The sequence below is a fragment of the Brassica napus genome, chromosome A2 (genome assembly GCF_020379485.1).
Source record: "Brassica napus cultivar Da-Ae chromosome A2, Da-Ae, whole genome shotgun sequence".
Taxonomy (NCBI): Eukaryota; Viridiplantae; Streptophyta; class Magnoliopsida; order Brassicales; family Brassicaceae; genus Brassica; species Brassica napus.
Genome location: NC_063435.1, coordinates 24,679,608 through 24,699,211, shown reverse-complemented (window position 1 = coordinate 24,699,211; position 19,604 = coordinate 24,679,608). Strand labels below are relative to the sequence as shown.

Sequence of the window (19,604 nt, the reverse complement as noted above, 5' to 3'; positions counted from 1 at the left end):
GCCAATATCTACCACGGCTTATGAAGAGTCTTAGACAATAGAACTACTACCCACAGACTTATGAAGTGTTTTTAGACAATAATACTTCCAACGGCTTATGAAAAGTCTTTAGAAAAGACTGAATCTTGACAATTCTACCACCTACGGCTTTATAAAGGGTTCTTAGAAAAAGACTCAACGGCTTAAAACATAGACTATGAACCAAAACTCGCTGGACAGAGACGGAACAAATGCTGAAAAGAGTTAATACGAATCAAAAACAGATTCCTTACTTCACCACAACCCTTGACAAAGTATTTAGACACAAACTATATGTCGGTGTTTAGCTTGTTGGATGGAAAACAACCAACGGCTTAAACCAAGTCCTAAAACAGAGTGTATGAACCACACATTGAGTTGGGTTTTTGACTTGTTGGTTGGGAAAACTCACCAATGACTTAAGACAGAGACCATGAACCAAGTCTTAAGGCTTATAAAAGGTTCTCAGGTACATAAACCTAAGAGGCTAAGACTATGAACGGAATAGAAAGAGTATGAAATTGAAAACAGATATCATAAAGTCTTTAAAAATATTTAACTAGTTGAATAGAAATTAACGTTCAAAGACATAAAGAAAGTCTTAAGAAAAAAGACTATGAATATAACGTATCGCTCACTTTCCACTCGCAACGTGAAGTAAAAGACTAATGAACTCTGTTTTTCTCAGGTATGCATGTGCTTCAGAAGGTGCTCATTTCAAGTGTAGCAGATTTCTTTGTAATTATACTTTCTGAATTTCTCAGGTATGTATGTGTTTTCAAAATTGTTTGTAGTTTAGTTGAAGAAAATCACATGATGTAAGTGAAGTCTAGTTTCAATTGTTTAGGTATGTGCTTGCTTGTTCATTATCTCGTGGACGCCAAGGCTTTGTTCAGGTATATGATTTTATTGACTCTTTCTCTTGTGAAAATTTACAAAGTAGTTAAGTGATATATACGTAAGCTAAAGAAACTGGAAATGTTTTTTCTAAAGTTGACTTCTTGACATTTCGTTCATTGGTCTAGCATCCGTGAGATTCTAGAAATTGATTGCTAGCATTACTTCATATTGTCAGAATACAATATCAACTGTATTCATTCGTTAATTTATTTGACATATTGTCAGTATACAATATCAATTTTCATTTTATTTTGAAATAAACAATTTTATGAATAATTTGATATTAAAAAAACATAATTAAGATGATGATTTGTCATAATATAATTGGTGGTTAAAATCATGTGTTAGATTTCTATATTTATAATTTTTTGAAAGTATTGGATTTTAAAATAATTAATATTTTTATTACTTATTTTATGTTAAATTCGAATATCATTATAGATAATAAGTTAATTTATATAAATAATGTTTTTACTTTTGTTAATTTACCATATTTGATACTTATTTATATTTTTTGAAATAAATATTTGTTTTGGAAATTTTGATATTTTGGAAATTGTAAATTAAGATGATGACTTGTCTTAATACGATTGGAGGTTTTAAATCCTACGTGGACGCCCTCAATGGTATAGCCTTAACTTTTATATAGTATAGATTTGCTTTTTCTCCGTGACTGTGAAATTTTTATGTTTAGATTATGTATTGCACTCTAATTTTTTCTTATTAGTTTGTTCATTATCTATTTTTAATAGTTAAATAAATATATAATTTATAAATTAAATAATAGAAAATGGTAAAAACAATAAAATAACAAAATTAATGTTATTTTTAGTTGTGAGTAAATTAAATATGTAAAATATATTTTTATTATTTTATTTATTTCTTTATTCATCTTCAATTTTAGTGAACGATAAAATATATTATCAAATTTCATACGATAATAGTTAGTGCGAAAAGAATTAGATAATTCACAATTAGAAAATACTTGACCAAATTGTAATAATCTAAAAGAAGAAGAATCTAAAATGTAAAATAAAATACATGTATGACACGTGTTGAAAAAAACCCCTGCAACTTGTAAGAAGAAGGAAAAAAACCAACTTTATATATATAGATAGATTGTTGGCGTTATGTAAATTTTTACAAATTACCTTAAATCTCTATAATATTATTTGAGAAGTTAATTTCTTATGTGTCACGCTCATGTTAACTCTCACGATGGTTAATTACACAAATACCTTTAATGAATTAAAAATATTATATTTAAATATTATTATTGAAATTTTTATTTAATTCCTTTTTAAAATTTTCCAAATAACATATATGATAAAAAAGAAACATTTATAAAGTTTAAAAAACAAATTTAAAAACAAAAATATGTGTATATAAAATATGATTTCATTAAAAAGGAAACTTCACAAGGTAGAAAAATTCCATTTAAAAAATATTTTTAAATAACATAAAATATACTTTTGAAGTAATAAAATATTTATTTATATCTATATTTTCTTATATAAAAATATGTATTTGCATATAATGTGATTTCATAAAACAACATTCACACACATAATCTCGATATTAGAAAAATAAATATTATTTCTTTTAGAACATCATTTTAAACAATACAAAAAATAAATTTTCAAAGTAATAGAAATAGTTATTACTTATCTATCTATTTTTTTAGATGATTACATAAAATAATTAAGAAACATAAACTTTTTTGATGAAAAAAAAAAAAAAAAAAAAAAAAAGTTTATGTTTAATTGACTGAAAAAAAAAGTTTATGTTTAAGAAACATAAACTGATATATGTTTAATTGACTAAAAATAGTTTATAATTAGTATTACTGAAATGTTTTATTTATTTTTCATATATTTAGTTAACTATAATATCTTTCAATAACAGGAAAATGTTTTTTATAAATTATATTTTACTTATATAATATGATTTTTAAAATACAATCACATTTTTTTTTAAACTGCTTATTTTTTAAGAGATATTAAAAAATAAAAATAATTAGCAATAAACATCTTTTGATCAAATAATTATAAAATATTTTAAAATAACATAACATTATATACTTTAGCGAGGTAAATATATTATATTTTATCATTATTAAAATTATTATTGTTCATAATATTAAATTTGCTTTTAAATTTTATGTTTTTATGTTTTTAAAACTTAATATGACTATAATTAAAATACCAATTCAAATCTAAATTCTTTTAGGATTATTCAAAATAAATTTCAGTTTACCATGTAATAAATCTAAGGCATGAAATTATTTAGAATTTATAAAATATTTTAATTATTGTAAATATTGATATGTGTTCATGAGTTTCCAAAAATGTATTAGTTACTTATGTATGTAACTTCATATTGATCATCGCTTTATTTTCTGATATTTTTGTTTTAAAAATAAACATATAATTTGATAAATATTATGAAACTACATGCACTTTTAAACGATATATAAAATTAATTTCATTTTATTTAATTATAATAAAAATAATTATATTTCAGTTTGAATTTGAAAAACTATATATGTAACTCAATATACTCATAACATGAGTGACTCGACTAATCCAACTTATATTAAAATCATAGACTTAACTACAATAAGAATATATAATTATATAATAATAATTTATTTTATAAATGACTCAAAATATATTAACAAATGGAAATAAAATATTAACAAACTGTTATAATTTAGTTCTTTTGTTAAATTTATATATATGCATGAGACTGTAGAATATTATCGTTATATTAATTTACATAATTTGGAATCAGACACTTTAGTTATTTTATATTTCATTCTAAGCACAATATATATTTTAAGTTACCAACGTAAATGCAAATAAGAAAATTAATTATATTTTTAATATATTTAAAATGAAAAATATAGTTAAATTTAGAGAAATAGATTCAATCTAATAATATACTCAAATGATAACAAAATTGGTTGTAAAAATAATAATAAAACCGACTAGATATAACATATTTAAAATCATATGTCTAATTAAATTAAAGTATCATAATATTACTAATATAAATTATGCATATAAATATAAATTCATTTAAAATTAAAACAAATAACTGTAAATTATTATAGTATATTTATTTTATAAATATTTTTACTCATGCATAAGCACGGAAAAATGACATACATCATCACATGACACTCCATCTGTGGCTTCGGTTAATAAGATGAATATTCAACTTGTTACAAAAAAAAAAGATGAATATTCAACTAACTCAATGCTATTTGTGTTTCAAAAAAAGATTAATGCTATTTGTCGACACACACAGTCTCACTGCTATAGTATCCGAGACATTGCATTGCTGCAGGAAGCATTGTCGTAATATTCTTGGAGACATTAAAAAATGCGGTGGGTGCGGTCACAGGTGCGGTTTCGGGAAACGTTGTTGCGGTAGCGTTTGCACGTTCTTTTCAACCGGTTATTTCATTTTTTATCCCCGGTTTTGTGAAACCATCTAGAAACAAGGCAGATATATTATTAGATGCTTCTACAATGATCATAGGTAACATAACAAAACAAGTTGGGTTATGTGTATCTTCTCTGCTCAACCTAAGTTAGAGAATCAGATTCCAAAAGCTTAATATATAATTTTATCATAAATCTCTATTGTCCTGACCATAAACATATCTTAAAACATTGTTGCTCTTTCCTCCTATGTCGGAAAAGGTTTGTTTTGTTTTGTCTGTTTTTGTTAGATTTTTTTTTTTTTTTTTGTGTTTGGTTTGATGTTCGAGGTGACAAGCAGAGGCTATGTTGTGCTGTTATGCGGATAAACTTGGATTGCAATGCATGTTGTAGAAAAGTAAGAAGGCATCTCATCAATATGAAAGGTTGGTTGGTATATAATCGTTATCATGTAGAAACAAATTTGTAGAAAATGAGCAAGAGGAATGGCATGAAATCAAAATTGAAGTTCGTGCATAATGTTGAGATGAAAAGCTAAAGAATGCGATACTAATATTATATAATACATGTTCTTGATGTTTATTTATGAAGAAGTTGAGACACACGTGATCGAGAAAAAGGAACGCAAGATAATTGTGTGTGGACAATTTAGACCATCGGATATTGCAGTAAAACTGCAGAAGAAAATGAAACGGAGGGTTGAGATTCTTGAGATTGAACATCTCTCTGGCGACCACGGCGGAGGAGAAGAAGAGCACTACCATGAACCACCGTATGAACCGCAGTATGAATATCCCGTACAACCTGATCAGGTGAGCACACCATTGTTGTGTTAATTACTTCTCTTTCATTCATTTGGTCTCTTATCATCTATACCATGTATGTATAACATCAGAAGAAACAAGTTTGTATATACAATCCATGATACATGATATCCATGGTATATTTAGTTTGATATTAAGAATACTAGAAAACAAACCCGCGCATTCACGCGGGTCTATTAAATATTTTACGAAAAATTTAAAATTTTTAATATTAAAAATATATACACAAAAATTATTTATAAATACTTTATAAAACTTAGTTATTTATTTTTATTATTTATTAACTATATATATTTTATTATACACAAATTACTAAATATATTACACGAACAAAAAGTAAATTGAAACTATTCTAATTCTACATTATATTTTATTTCAAAATACTCATCAATCAAGGGATTTATGAAAAGATAAAATATTGAGTGTTAGATACTCAAAAGAAGAACAAACAAATTTGAAGAGGTGTTCTATTGATCTACAAAAAAAATTAGAAAAAAAAATAGGAACTTGTAAACAAATCCGTTTACAATTACAAATAAAAAAATCAATGTTGACCTTAAGATTACCGAAAAAATATTTTTAGATATGCAATTTTCTTATTACAACATATATATTTACCTTCATAAAAATATAAGATTTATCGAAGATTAAACAGCAGAAAACGGTTACAGAAATATAATGTTATAAAAATAATTGTCATCATACAAATTGCATAAAGTTATAATACAAGTTGTTAAGTTTATCAAGATATAATTGTCAAAGAAAATGACAAATTTAGAAGACGCAACTGTTGAAAAAAACTAAGACAATGAATTGATCATTTTAAGAGTTTTAACTATTTTGATGAATGAAGACTTTAAATTTTGAATAAGTAATTCATATCTGAAATAAATTAATCTAAAACATTTAGTAAAAAAATTCATGTAGAGAATGATGATATAAGAAACTTTAAAAGTAAGTTTTTCTCATATGGTAACTTTAGAATACAAAGAAAACTAAAATAAAATTAGACAAAAAATAATAGGCTCATAAAATTTTATTCAATGGAAATAGCGCATCAAATATATGTTGCATAGATTTATATAAATCGATATTTTTAAGAATTGTGTATTATAGAATAATCAAAAGAATAAAGTAACCATAACTTGTAAGAAATGTTTAGTTTAGTTTTAGTTTTAGTTTTTCCTTTATTCATCGAACATTATTCGCAGAACCAGATTTTATTTTGGTTTGCTGCTGACTGGTTCGACTTTTCAGACCTAAACGGGTTTTGAAGCGGACCAGGCCATACTTCTTTGGTTACACCATCAAAGCTAAAATCATGATAACGCTAAACCCATCAGTGACATAACTCTTCGGCATGCTTGCCAACGAGAATCCCGAATCTCTAGAATCGTTGTCTGTCACGTTGAATTGCTAAATAAAATTTCATTATACGATATTACTATTATATACTTTCAGATCTCCATTAACTCACCTTCTGATATTTTAATGGACTAGGAGAGGTTCCTTACACTTAGAGCATCTCCAATGTATTACCCCATTTTTTACTCCAAAATGGTGCAACACCAAAATGGAGTAAGGTTTTACTCCAATGTATTACTCTATTTTATACTCCAAAAATAATATTTCTTAAATAATTTCATTTTTATTTTATTAATAATTGCAAATAAAATCTTATACTTATAAAAATTTACCAATTAACCCCAATTATTTTATGTTTACGATAATAATTAAAATATAAATTATTTGAATTAAATATTTATTATTAAAAAGTACAAGAAATCATTAAAAAAGACAACATATATATAGGTTCAACAATGAGCATTAGAATATTTTTTCCACAAATGATCAACTAATGCATTTCGTAATGAAAAATGAGTTTCTTTATTTTTGATATTCCTAAATCGAGCAAGAAAATTTTGAAATCGGACATTTTCATCCTCTGCAATTTCAATATCTGGAGGTGGAGCTTCTCTTTCAAGTTCAATTGGTGCATCAAGTTCACGCTCATTTTCATCTTCTGCAATTTCATGTTATTGTATCATTTTAAATATTATTTAAGTAAAAAATAGAAACATTAAAGATTCAAAGGATCATTTTATAAATAAAAAAAGTTCAACTCCAAAATGGAGTAATGGGTAAGATTACTCCATAAATGGAGTAACCCTAGCCATTACTCCATTTTTAACTCCAAAATGGAGTGGGGTTGGAGAAGATTTTACTCCATAATGATGTTTGGAGTTGAAAATGGAGTAGGGTTGGAGATGCCCTGGGCATCTCCAACCCCACTCTATTTTTCACTCTAAAATAGAGTTTAGAGTAAAAATGCTCCAATGGTACTCTATTTTCCACTCTATAATAGAGTAAAAAATGGGTTTACTCTATATATAAAGTAAGTTATTTTTTGTTTGTTCATCACTCTATTTTTCACTCTAAAATAGAGTACCATTGGAATATATCACAACTCTATTATAGAGTCACTCTATTTTAGAGTAAAAAATAGAGTGAACCATTGGAGATGGTCTTAACCAATGTTTTTAAACCCGACCCGGACACAGAACCGGACGACTTACCGGGTTACTGGGTCACTGGTTCGATCACGGGTGAACTGCGGGTTGATAAATGAATTAATTTTATTATATAATAATATATCAGCTATGTAAATAAAAATATAGAAACTAAAGTTTAATATTTTCTAAATGTTTTTAAAACATAAAATAATAGTTTGGATATGTATATATTTTATGTTTAAAAACATTTAGAAAATACTTAACTTTAGTTTTTATATTTTTATTTCTAACATACAAAATATCAAAAAAAATAGTTTGAACTATTTAAAAATTTTCCTAACAACGTAAGAGTTATGACATCTAAGATAAATCCAAACATAACATTTATAAATATTTATTATTTAAATGCCTAATGTGAATAATAAATTAAACTACAAATAGAAAATAAACCAAAAGTAAAAGATCATTGTAATAAATTATCAATAACGGAAATAAACTAACACCAAATCACATCAATTAATTTTGGTTCTCTCTACCGTCGTTTACTTTATTTTCTTTAGGTGACATAGTAAAATTTTCATCAAAATCTAAAAAAACAAAAATATAAAACTGAAAAAAGAAAACCTAACTTCTTTTTTTTGTCAGTACCTAACTTCTTAATTGGAAACTTAGAATATAAAACATAATTAAAAACTAAAAAAAAAAGAAGTAAAAAGTTATTTATTGGTTCGACCGATGGTTCAACCGGTACCGGGTTCCGGGTTTTACCGGATTTTTGCAGATTTTTGCGAGTTTTTAAATATTGGGTTTTTCACAAAACTCAAACCGGATTTTTTCTGGATCACCCGGTTTACCGATTCAACCGCGGGTCCGGGTCGGATTTCAAAACACTGCATCTAACTATGAAAGTCCTTTTTCAAAAAAAAAAAAAAAAAAGAGAGGTTCCTCTGTTTCATCTCCCTCGTCTTCTCTTTTGAGCAAAAATGGAAGCTATGACCAGCCTTGACTTTGAAAATAGTTTTATCTTAATCCTCCTATGCATCTTCTCAACCTTTTTTCTATTTGCCTTCTTCCTCAAGAAACCGAAGAATGTCTTTGACCTACCTCCGAGCCCTCCTTCTCTTCCTATCATCGGTCACCTTCACCTTCTCTTCTCTACTTCACTCCACAAGTCTTTTCAAAGAGTCTCATCCAAGTACGGACCTCTGCTCCATCTCCGCATCTTCAATGTCCGCATCCTTCTCGTCTCCTCTGCCTCGGTTGCCTACGAGATCTTCAAAGACCACGACATGAGCATCTCCTCCCATGGCCCAATTGGCATCGATGAGTGCATTGTGTTTGGTTCTTCTGGCTTCATCAAAGCTCCCTATGGAGATTACTGGAAGTTCGTAAAGAAAATTATCACTACTAAAATGCTTGGACCCCAGGCGCTGGAGCGGTCACGAGGCCTTCGTGAAGTTGAGGTAGAGAGGTTCTACAGAGATCTGCTTGATAAGGCAGTGAAGAAAGAGAGCGTTGAGATAGGTGAGGAAGCGTTGAGACTTGTTAACGTTATCCTCGGAAAGATGAGTTTGGGAATGAGTTTCTCAGAGGAGGAGAGAGTCTCTGAGTTTAGTGTCGAGATCGCTGCCTTGACACAGAAGATATTTTTGCAACAAGTACTGCGTAAGCCGCTTGAGAAGCTCAGGATCTCACCACCATTTAAAAAGGAGGTGATGAATGTTTCATACAGGTTCGGGGAGCTACTGGAAAAGATCATTGTGAGATACGAAGAGAAAAAGGACGAGCATGAAGGTAGTGAAATTATGGACGCATTGTTGGCAGCTTGTGGAGACGAGGATGCAGAGTATAAGATCAACAGGAGCCATATCAAGGCGTTATTAGCGGTAAGTCTAATCCTCTCACGTTTGGTATAATATTTCACTGAGCTTTTAGTTTCCTTTTAGGCGGTTAGGCCTACACATTTACTCCGATCCGAAAATCCACACCGTAACCAGACCAATGTAACTGAGGTGTATACATTTCAGCCGGAAATCTGCCCCGGAACCAAACCAAATTACGAAAACCAGAAATCAAACCGAAACCCTCAAATATCTGAATAATTCATATGTTTTCATATCCAAAATAACCAAACCGAGCCATACAAAAACCAAACAAATATTCAAATATATAGAAATATTATATATAACACATAACAAAAAAAACATATATATATATATATATGTATATATATATAATCCACTACAATATCCAAAAGTATTTAAAAACCTGAACTATCCAAAATTATCTGAAATATCCAAAATTATCTGGATCATCCTAATTACTTGTAATTACTTGAATAGCCTGATATTTGATCATTTTTTTATTGAACCTGATATTTTATCTAACTGATCCAAATTATCTAAAATAACCGAACCAAAATCAAACAAAGCCTGGATTTTTTGGGTATTAAACGGTTCCTAATTTTAATATCCGAACTAACCAGAACCCAAAACTATCTGAATCCATCTGAACAAAAAAAATTAGTGGTTCCTAGATGAATCCTAAAATCCTCTATCTAAACTATCAAATACCCAAAATAATCAAAAATAAATGTTTCAGTTTGTAAATAATCCCCCAATAGAACTGACTTTTTTTTACAAAAAAAATTGTTTGAAAGTTTTTGAAATTCGGTTCACTTTGGTTTTAGATAAAAGAAATGTTACAGAAATTAATTAATAACTCTTTTAAAAATTTAGTACACTAAAATATATTTGATCAAAATTATTAATTTTGTTAGTTTATCTGGTTGATTAAAATTATTAATTTAATATTTTGGTTTATCCCTTAATTTTTTCAATTGCATATAATCCATTGGTTTTATAATGTAAAATGCTTTTAAAGATTTTGTGTTCTTAAAAAAATAAGATATTTTGATCTTTCTATGCTAACTTTAACTTTTGGAAAAAAATTGCTTAACTAATTACATTTTACAGTTTATTATGATTGGTTGAACTATTTTTAATTTCTGTTTTTAACAATGCTTTTTAAAAATTAAATTTCTTAATCTTTAGGTTTTTACTTTTTAGATATAACATCATAAAAAATAAAGCAAATGGAGTATTATTCAGGTTTCGTTGAGGTTTCATTTTGAGTGATAGAGTAATACAGGTTCAAGTTATTAAAAAATTTGATCCATTTTCAGAAAAATATGGTTCACCTCGAGTACTTAGCACACCCACTGAACCAAAATAACAGTATATATTAACAACTGTAGGAGCTTTTCTTTGGAGCTGGTGACACCTCTTCAAAATCAACACAATGGGCAATGGCTGAAATCCTCAACAACCATAAAATATTTGAGAGACTGAGAGAAGAAATAGACTCCGTTGTAGGGAAAACAAGGTTGATCCAAGAAACTGATCTACCAAAACTCCCTTATTTGCAAGCGGTCATCAAGGAATCTCTGAGATTACACCCACCGGGTGTTCTCTTGCCAAGAGAGTTTGAACAAGGGTGTAAAATCGGAGGGTTCTACATACCTAAGGGCACGTCACTTGTTATTAATGCTTATGCTGTGATGAGAGACATTGATTCTTGGACGGATCCTGATGAGTTTAAGCAAGAGAGGTTTCTAGGGGAAGAGGATGCGAGAAGAGAGCATGTACTGAACTTTCTTCCTTTTGGTGCTGGAAGGAGAGCATGTCCTGGATCAAATGTGGCCTATATTTTAGGAGGGATCACTATTGGAGTTATGGTGCAATGCTTTGACTGGAAAGTTGAAGGAGTTAAGGTTAACATGGAAGAGGCTACTGGAAGAGCTTTCTTGGCTTTGGCTCATCCCCTTAACTGCACTCCTCTTCCTCGAATCTTGAATATTTTACCTTCAAATTTGTAGATTCTTGGTTTATGAATTCGAGTTTTTCCCTCTCTTTCTTTTTTTTAAATGAATAATGGTTCGGAAGATATTTATTACTTAAAATATTTGTTATCAGCAACGTATCACATGTATACATGTTTTGAATCCGAATGACATATAAAGTCACTAGCACTAACAACTAGAATCGTAATATAACACGATCGTATTTCTTTACTAATTAATCAAAGTTTTATTGTCTTAACAAAAGAGTTTCCGCAGCAAAGTTATCATTAGAGAATCTATTTAAGTCTGAGTCCGTCATTAAAAAACTTTAGTTTAGCTTTAGAAATAAATCAAGAAGAGAGCTAGATATTGTTATAGGATAAATTGGTAAATAATTTAGTAATTTAGCTTCGTAATTTCTAGTTTAGTTGTTGGTTGTTTGGTTTAAAAAACACATGTAATCATGTCCCTTCTACAGGAATCAATCAAACACAAACAAAAACTTAATAACTAGGAAGTCTAAGGTTTGACGACATGTGCATCTTCCTACAACAAGATTCAAACTATATTAATTCTCTCTTTTAGATAACAAATCCTTCTCAACGGAAATCAAATTTGTAACCTCTTAAATCCCAACTAGGTGATCAAAGAGTTCTATCCACTAGACCAACTTATATTTCTCTGATTCCATTATCATCTTGTACCATCATCAAATCTGTGTTCCTTCAAGATGATTCTTCTACCTTTGTATTTGATCAGCAACAGGAAAACGAGGGGATACTCTTCCACATGCTAGAGGTGGGTTTCTTGTGACATCTAATGTGTGTTTTAAGTTCTTGAATCCTTGAAACACATCAAATTGCATATAAATTTGGGAGAAAAAAGGAAAAAAGAAACTTACAATGTTCACCACTCACTTGACTCGGAAGAATTTAACAGAGACAATTTAATTTGTTTCCACGAAATTTAATTTGTTTCCAAGAAATTACAAGGAAAAAAACAAAGAACGAGAGTTGTTAAATTGTAGTTACAAGGCGTTGCTTCTTATTACTCAACGACATCTCCGTTTCTTCCTTCACTACGACATCGTTTTTCGAGACTTAATCGAAGCAATGTCAACGCCGAACAATCTCACTACAACCCGGCCCGTATCCTGTTCCAACCCAGCCTTTGACTTCCACCCAATATACAACTCTTGATCCTGACCGTTAGATCTTTTAAAACTGATCAAATCACCGGCACAGAGTCTCTTTTCTTTAACGAACCTGCTCCAACCTCTAGTCAACACGTAGCTTTGACTACTGTTCCAGTACGAGTAACGGAACCTCCACACTTTCCCGTTAACGTCTTCGAAATTTAACAGCGTCCCTCTCACGGAGTCGTCGCCGGTTAACGGTAACGGAAAATGTTTCTCCGCTTGGTGTTTCGGTATCACTAAACGGTTTAGCTTCCCGACGTCACTCGGCGTTACCGTTTTCTCAAACAGACACTCCGCCGTTTTAAACCCCGTCACAACCGTAACGTTAGCAAACGCCGTCTCTTTCGTGTCTCCGTTACCACCGTTACGTTTGCGTTTCCTCTGCTCTAACTCTTCTTTGTAAGTGTGTTTCCTCAACATATCAACGATCTCATATTTCGAATGTGCGTTTAAGAACTCTACTTCCTCTCCGTCACCGTTACGGAACGTCGCGTCTAGTTTGAAGTTAGTGACGGCGTCAGGGCCGCGGAAACGGTGAGCGGCGACGTCGTAGACACGCGCCGCTTCTTCTTCTTCGTTGAATGTCCCGAGCCACACGCGCTTGTGCTTCTCGTATATCTGAGCTCCCCACCTTCCGTTTGGCTGAGGGACGACGCCTTTGAACTTTGACGACGGGAGCTTTCTTGATTCTGCTTCGACGCCGTTTTCGGAATCAAGAACCACGCTTGACCCGCTTCCCATTCTGTATAAACTCGCCGGAGATGACAACTTCGCCGTCGTCGGCGGCGGTATAATCTTGGCCGAAGTGTGGATGGATACAGTACTTGTTGAGCTCTCATCAACACTACTCACAGCTTCCATATTAGAGAAATCACAAGAAAGTTGTGAAATTTGAGAATGAAGAGAGAGAGAGAGAGAGATTTGGTAATGTTGTATGAAATGTATGTGTGAACGTGAGTGACAATAGCGTGTATATATAGAGAGACAAGAAGGAAATAAGAAAACATCAAGTGCATGTATATATTTAATGTTTTAAATTTTAAATTTTATTTCCTTTTATTATTTGTAGAATGGCAGTATGTTTTAAGGTGATAAAGTATACATATGGGCGTGTGTATGGGTTTTGTGTGTGTATGCTGTGGGTCAACTTAAATTCACAAGAAGATTCATGCAATCAGAATATTTTTCATTATTTTTAATAAAGAATACAGTACATCTTTTATTCTGCATTCCATTTCATTTGACATACCAACTTTCACCACAGTTTGATTGATAGTTATTTTTTTTCCCTCAAATTGTTATATTATTAATCAAAAGGGCCAAACCCAGTCGGCATAAATCCACAGTACACAGGAACCTAAACAAAAAGCCCAATGACTACATGGGTAACAAGTTTTTACGGCTGAGGCCTAAATAACAGGGAAAATAGTCTACGGCCCAAACGAAGGAGACCGGGCAGCTTGCCCGATACGCGAGTCAAAGAGGCTGGGGATCGACACACGTGTAGAGATCTGGAGCATCAGTGTGACACGCGTCGCCCGCCTCGACTTGATCGCAACCGATTCGCAAACCCGCCGGAACTTTTCACCGACACCCCTCGTTTCGCCAGAGCTCAAATACTGACAAGCCTCCGACGAAACCCTAACCGTTCTTCACCGCTCCATCTTCACGCCGGGGAGTTCTATCTATCCAAAGAGGTCTCCTCCGACTTTGAATCGCATCAAACCCTAGACAGGCGAGCCGAGAACCACCGCTCTTCTTCTCTTGAGCGTCGTCACCATCGTTTCGCCGACGCTCGAACCATAGAGCCACCACCGAAACCACTTTTTTTCAAACCTTCTTACCTCTATGCGGAGAGCATCATCGATCTTCTTCGAGATCTCCTCCGTCTTAAGAGAGCCGCAAGTAACCACACACAAACCCCTAATCCCGACACGAACCTTGGGCGGACCACCACTTAACTCCACTAGATCCGACGACGCACGGCTATGGAAGCCTGTACCCCCCGGAGACAAGACCGACGAAGCGTTGCTGAAGAAGCCAAACCACCCCCCGGAGACATGAGCCGACGACGGGGCTTTGGTAGCCTCCATCCCCCGGTAAATAACTTCCACCTCCACACGACTGCGCCTTCACACCGGTATCCCAAACACCGTTGATGTCGTTTCACTCAACGAGTTAGCGCCAACCGGACGTTGATACAACCAGAGCTCAGGCAAGGCAAGCCGGGAGAGGACAACGGAAAGACATGGACACAAAAGAACAGACGGCCATACGAGGGTCTCCGACAACGGCACGTGCGCATACGCGCCGGCCGCTCGCCGGAAACCTAGATCTACTTTCTCTCTACTTTCTCTCTCTTACTTTGTCCTTTCTCTCATAAATGTTTGATAGTTATTTCATCAAGGGGATATGTTGTTAGTGTTAATTTATTATGTTCATAACCAGAAAAGTTATAGTAATTTGTTCTGCACTGCATGGGGAAGTGGGGCAGGGTGGATAAAAAATGATTTACATGAAAAACTGAATAATATTTGAAGTTCATTCCCCCTGAGCTTTTGATAGGCTCATTTACAAGCATGGTGTTCTAAAGAACCCAATTATTATAATCATAAGCAATAGATTCAATAACGAAATTATTGTTAAGGTTATTCCTTTCTCACTGAGAATTATTTTTTCTTGTGACAAATCTACCTGATTTTTTTTCCCACGGGGAATCGTTTGCAAGCATGAATCCTCCATGTATACAAATAATATGGTCGATGCTCTTGTGATAATATGCCTTATCTTTATTCCATTCTTCGTATATTCTCAAGCATCTTTATTCCGTTTTATTTTCTTCTACTACAATGGGAAGCATGTGTGTATAGGCAGGATCGTTCCTGATCGTAGTATAACAACTTTTGCAGAATGTTGAATGCGATATTAAAGTAAACGAATTGAGGCTCTGCTTGTGACTATGTATATCTGTCATTTAAAACGAACAAGGTAAATATATTTATGATATACTAGGGCAGATCTGCGCTTAGTATCGGTTTTTATGAAATATATAATTTTATGTAAATTTTTTTCTGTGTTCAATTGGTTGTAAGTGTGATTATGTTAAGAGAAAGAGATTGAGTTTTCAATTACCAGAATTCTTTTTTTTTTATGTCAGAGTATTTAATACTGTGAAAAATAAAGTTTTTAACTTTGAGATAATTTTAGTCACTAAAAATATATTTTGTAGTTGTTTAGTACAATGTCATTGCTATTATTAGTATTTGTTTTTTTTTTATATTTATGTTATATCTGAGGATTTATTTTTGATTTATGTTATGTCAGTAATTTGCTAGAAGTAAACTAAAGCAAATGTAAAACACACCAAATAAACAGAGGAATAGTATGCTTTGATGATTATATATTTATACTTGCATAAAATTTTAAACTGGCTATAGAATATTATGCACAAACAGATATACGACCATATATACGACCATATATTAGTTAGTGGGTGCCATTACAATTTCTTTATTGGTTTGTGATTCTTTTTTTCTTTCTACAAAAGCTTATATTCTAAGAGTATATACACAAAGGGATTCGAACATAGGAAATGCCTTTTTGAATGCACATCAAGCACGGCTCTGTATATATATTGGAAGCTAGAGTCAAACAAGAATTTATCAAGAATTGCAATTTTTATCTGAAATTCTGGCCGTATATAGTGTCCATTTTTTCAAGGTTTATTGAAATTTGGAAGCTATAAAGAACTTAAAAACTAAAAGTCTATGGATTTGGATATTATGGGTACGTATTTCAGTTCGGTTAAGGGCATCTCCAATGAAACACTATAATTTTCTCTATATTTCACTTTAAAATAGAATAACTCTATTATCGAGTTAAATTTTCTCCAATGGTTCACTCTATAATAGAGTTACTCTATAATATAGTGAAATTTAGAGTAATCTTATTTTTCACTCTATATTTGGAATAAAAAAACAAGATTACTTTATATTCCACTCTATTATAGAGTAACTCTATTATAAAGTGAACCATTAGATCAAATCCAACTCTATAATAGAGTTACTCTATTTTAGAGTGAAATATAGAGTAAATTTTAGTGTACCATTGGAGATGGTCTAATACCGTTCTCCGAATATTTAGGATTGAAAAGAACTACCTAATTGAACCGATGGAATCAACGGTTCGGGAGTGATTACTTCGGTATACTTTTTGTTGCCAAAGTCGTTAATTCACTCATGGAAGTGGAAAATGAATCTCACTTTATCAAACTAATCAGAGAAGAAAAGAAAAATATGAAGAACTAGACTTGTTAATTCACTCATGGAAGAAGACAAATCCATACAGAAAGACAAAGCGGAAGATTCTGTGGAGAAAGAGATGAGGTTGTGTAGCACAAGAGAAGATGATGTAATGAAGAACAAGAGAAGATGAGGTTGTGGAGAAGAAGATCGTGATGAGGTGATGAAGAAGAAGATCTTGATGAGACGAGTTAGTGAAGAAGAAGAACCAGACATCGGCGTTTCGTAATGAAGAAGAAAAAGATTTGGTTTAGTCGGCTAAACCAAACCGAATTAACCAAAAATCATTATTTTGCTGTTCGATTTTACATTATTAACCGACATCAAACCGAACTCCCCAAATTCAGGTTCTGTTTGGTTTGGAAAATTCGGATCTGTTTAAAATCTCAGGCCTATTAAAAACTGTCATAATACTTTCAGTACAGTATCACTTTTACGGTTCACAAATACTTTGATTTTCGTTCACAAAAACACAAATACATGAGTTTCAAATTTTGTTAGTATCTTTTGATTCAAATTAGTTGATCTAACATCTTTTTTTGTCAACATTGATCTTACATCTTAAACAAAACGTGCGTACATATCACAAAATATCAGGGTTTTTCGTATTTATGTGTCCATACAATATGTTATTTAATTCATTTTGACGTTCGCAGTAGTTTTAAAACACATATAAATCATTTAAAAAAATGGAGTTGGTGTGACCGTGTGAGAGAGACAATCTGATTCTCCGGCGCCCAATATTTTCGCAGTTTCAAAATTGGTCCTTTTTAAAACAATTAAGCATTTTCTTCTTGTTTACGTGTTTTGATTAGCCAAGTTGTCTTTTCAAGCTTTTCAGTGTCCACGCGTAAGGATAAGGTGATAAACTTATACATAATTTTCTTTGTTTTTTTAACTAAATGATATATATTAAAAATAATTTCGAATGGACAGATCAAAAAAAATATAGAAGCTTTCAGGACACACGAAAAACAACGAATTTTAAAGTTACCGAATTACACACAAAGCACAACAAAGACAGTGGAGAATGAGGCTCCGACTCTGATGAACACGGACAGCCATCAGTTCACCGTGTGTCCAAGATATATACACTTTCTTAGGTTTGGAATGAATAATGCAGATCAAGAGAAAATGAAGATCATGCAGACCAAATAGAACAAGTGCAGATTAAACTCGTTAAACTAATTTATCGAATTATCATATTTGATTGAATGCAATGTTTTGAAATCTGAACTTGACACTGACTCAGTATTGCAACTAGATAAATAGTTAGACTGGTCCAACCGATTCAACTGGATTTTATATTTTATTTTAATTTTAAATTAAGTAAATATATATATGTATAACTATAAAATTATTTTTATAATTGTTATATCATTTTTAGATTATCATTTTTAGAATCTAAAAATGATATAAAAATAATATAAATATAACAAGTTTGACCGGTTTTGACTAGGTTTACCGGTTTAATTCAAATCCGTTTAGAAGAGCGAGTCACAGGCCAACCAGTCGGTCTGGTCCAGTTTTCAAAACATCGACCGAATGATTAAATATATGTAAATTAAATATCTAAACAAAAAAAGTACAAATTCTTATATATAAAAATAATTATTATCATTATAATAAATACAATGAAAATTTGAGCATTATATAAAATTAAATATGGTTATAACATACTATGAAAATTTTAAAATATAAAGTATTTTTAGTTGTTCATATATATTTGCAATAAATCAACTATAACATATATGTTTTCTATTTATCTAAAACTTATATAAGAGTATTTAGTGTAGTTATATGTTCTTATAGCATAAAATGATGTGTATAAATACCGCTTACAGAAATTATATTAAATATATGAATATGTCAAGTATATAGATATATAAGTGCTTATGAAAGTATTATAGAATTTAAAATATGTATATATAAATAATATATCATTTTACATTATTTTATAAAAATTAATCTTTAAGTTAATGTATATTAAAACCAAAAAATAAAACCAATAAATTAATATTTAAAATAATTTTGTGGTTTATGAATGAAAAAGTGAAGTTATGTGTAATATTTATAGGTTCGAATAATTAATGTCGGACTCATGTCAATTTTTAATAAAATCCAAAACATATCCGAATGAAAAATAGTTCCAATTCACTTCCAGTTTTAAGCAAAAAAAAAACGAAATAAAAAATCCTATGAAAGTTCAAGTTAAAATCCTATAAACCTAACAAATATTCAAGTAATTCAGATGTGTTGAAGAATTTTTATTTTTAAAATTATAAAAAGAGTGTAAAATATATTTTGCATGACTAAAATACTTCTTACAAGAAATTATGTTAAATTTACGAATATGTCAAGTAAATATATATAGTTGTTTTTTTAAATATTATAGAACTTTTTAATTTATAAATAAATAAAGAAAGAAAGTTGTGTCTGTAGTATTTGTAGGAAAAAGAAAAAGAAAAAAAAATCACCCATTGGATTTCTGTTTAAGAATACTATATTGATATACAAACATGTTGATCAAAAGAATAATTAATACTCCCTCTGTTTTTTA

At 30.8% G+C, this 19,604-nt stretch overlaps 3 protein-coding genes across 3 annotated transcripts; 2 read left to right on the top strand and 1 right to left on the bottom strand.

Moving 5' to 3' along the window:
• Positions 1–4,295: 4,295 nt before the first annotated feature.
• Positions 4,296–5,372, top strand: LOC106424330 (heavy metal-associated isoprenylated plant protein 26). Its single transcript, XM_013865084.3, has 3 exons — positions 4,296–4,628; positions 4,708–4,792; positions 4,959–5,372. Exons 1-3 carry the CDS (start codon positions 4,617–4,619, stop codon positions 5,201–5,203), a joined length of 342 nt encoding a protein of 113 aa, XP_013720538.1. The 5' UTR covers positions 4,296–4,616; the 3' UTR covers positions 5,204–5,372.
• A 2,947-nt stretch (positions 5,373–8,319) lies between these two features.
• Positions 8,320–11,685, top strand: LOC106424339 (cytochrome P450 705A1). The gene is made up of 2 exons (XM_013865095.3): positions 8,320–9,590; positions 10,961–11,685. The coding sequence occupies exons 1-2, from the start codon at positions 8,688–8,690 to the stop codon at positions 11,579–11,581; spliced, it is 1,524 nt and encodes a 507-aa protein (XP_013720549.2). The 5' UTR covers positions 8,320–8,687; the 3' UTR covers positions 11,582–11,685.
• A 789-nt stretch (positions 11,686–12,474) lies between these two features.
• On the bottom strand, positions 12,475–13,833 carry LOC106424347 (AP2/ERF and B3 domain-containing transcription factor ARF14). The gene has a single exon (XM_013865101.3). It carries the CDS (start codon positions 13,602–13,604, stop codon positions 12,624–12,626), a length of 981 nt encoding a protein of 326 aa, XP_013720555.2. The 5' UTR covers positions 13,605–13,833; the 3' UTR covers positions 12,475–12,623.
• Positions 13,834–19,604: the final 5,771 nt, after the last annotated feature.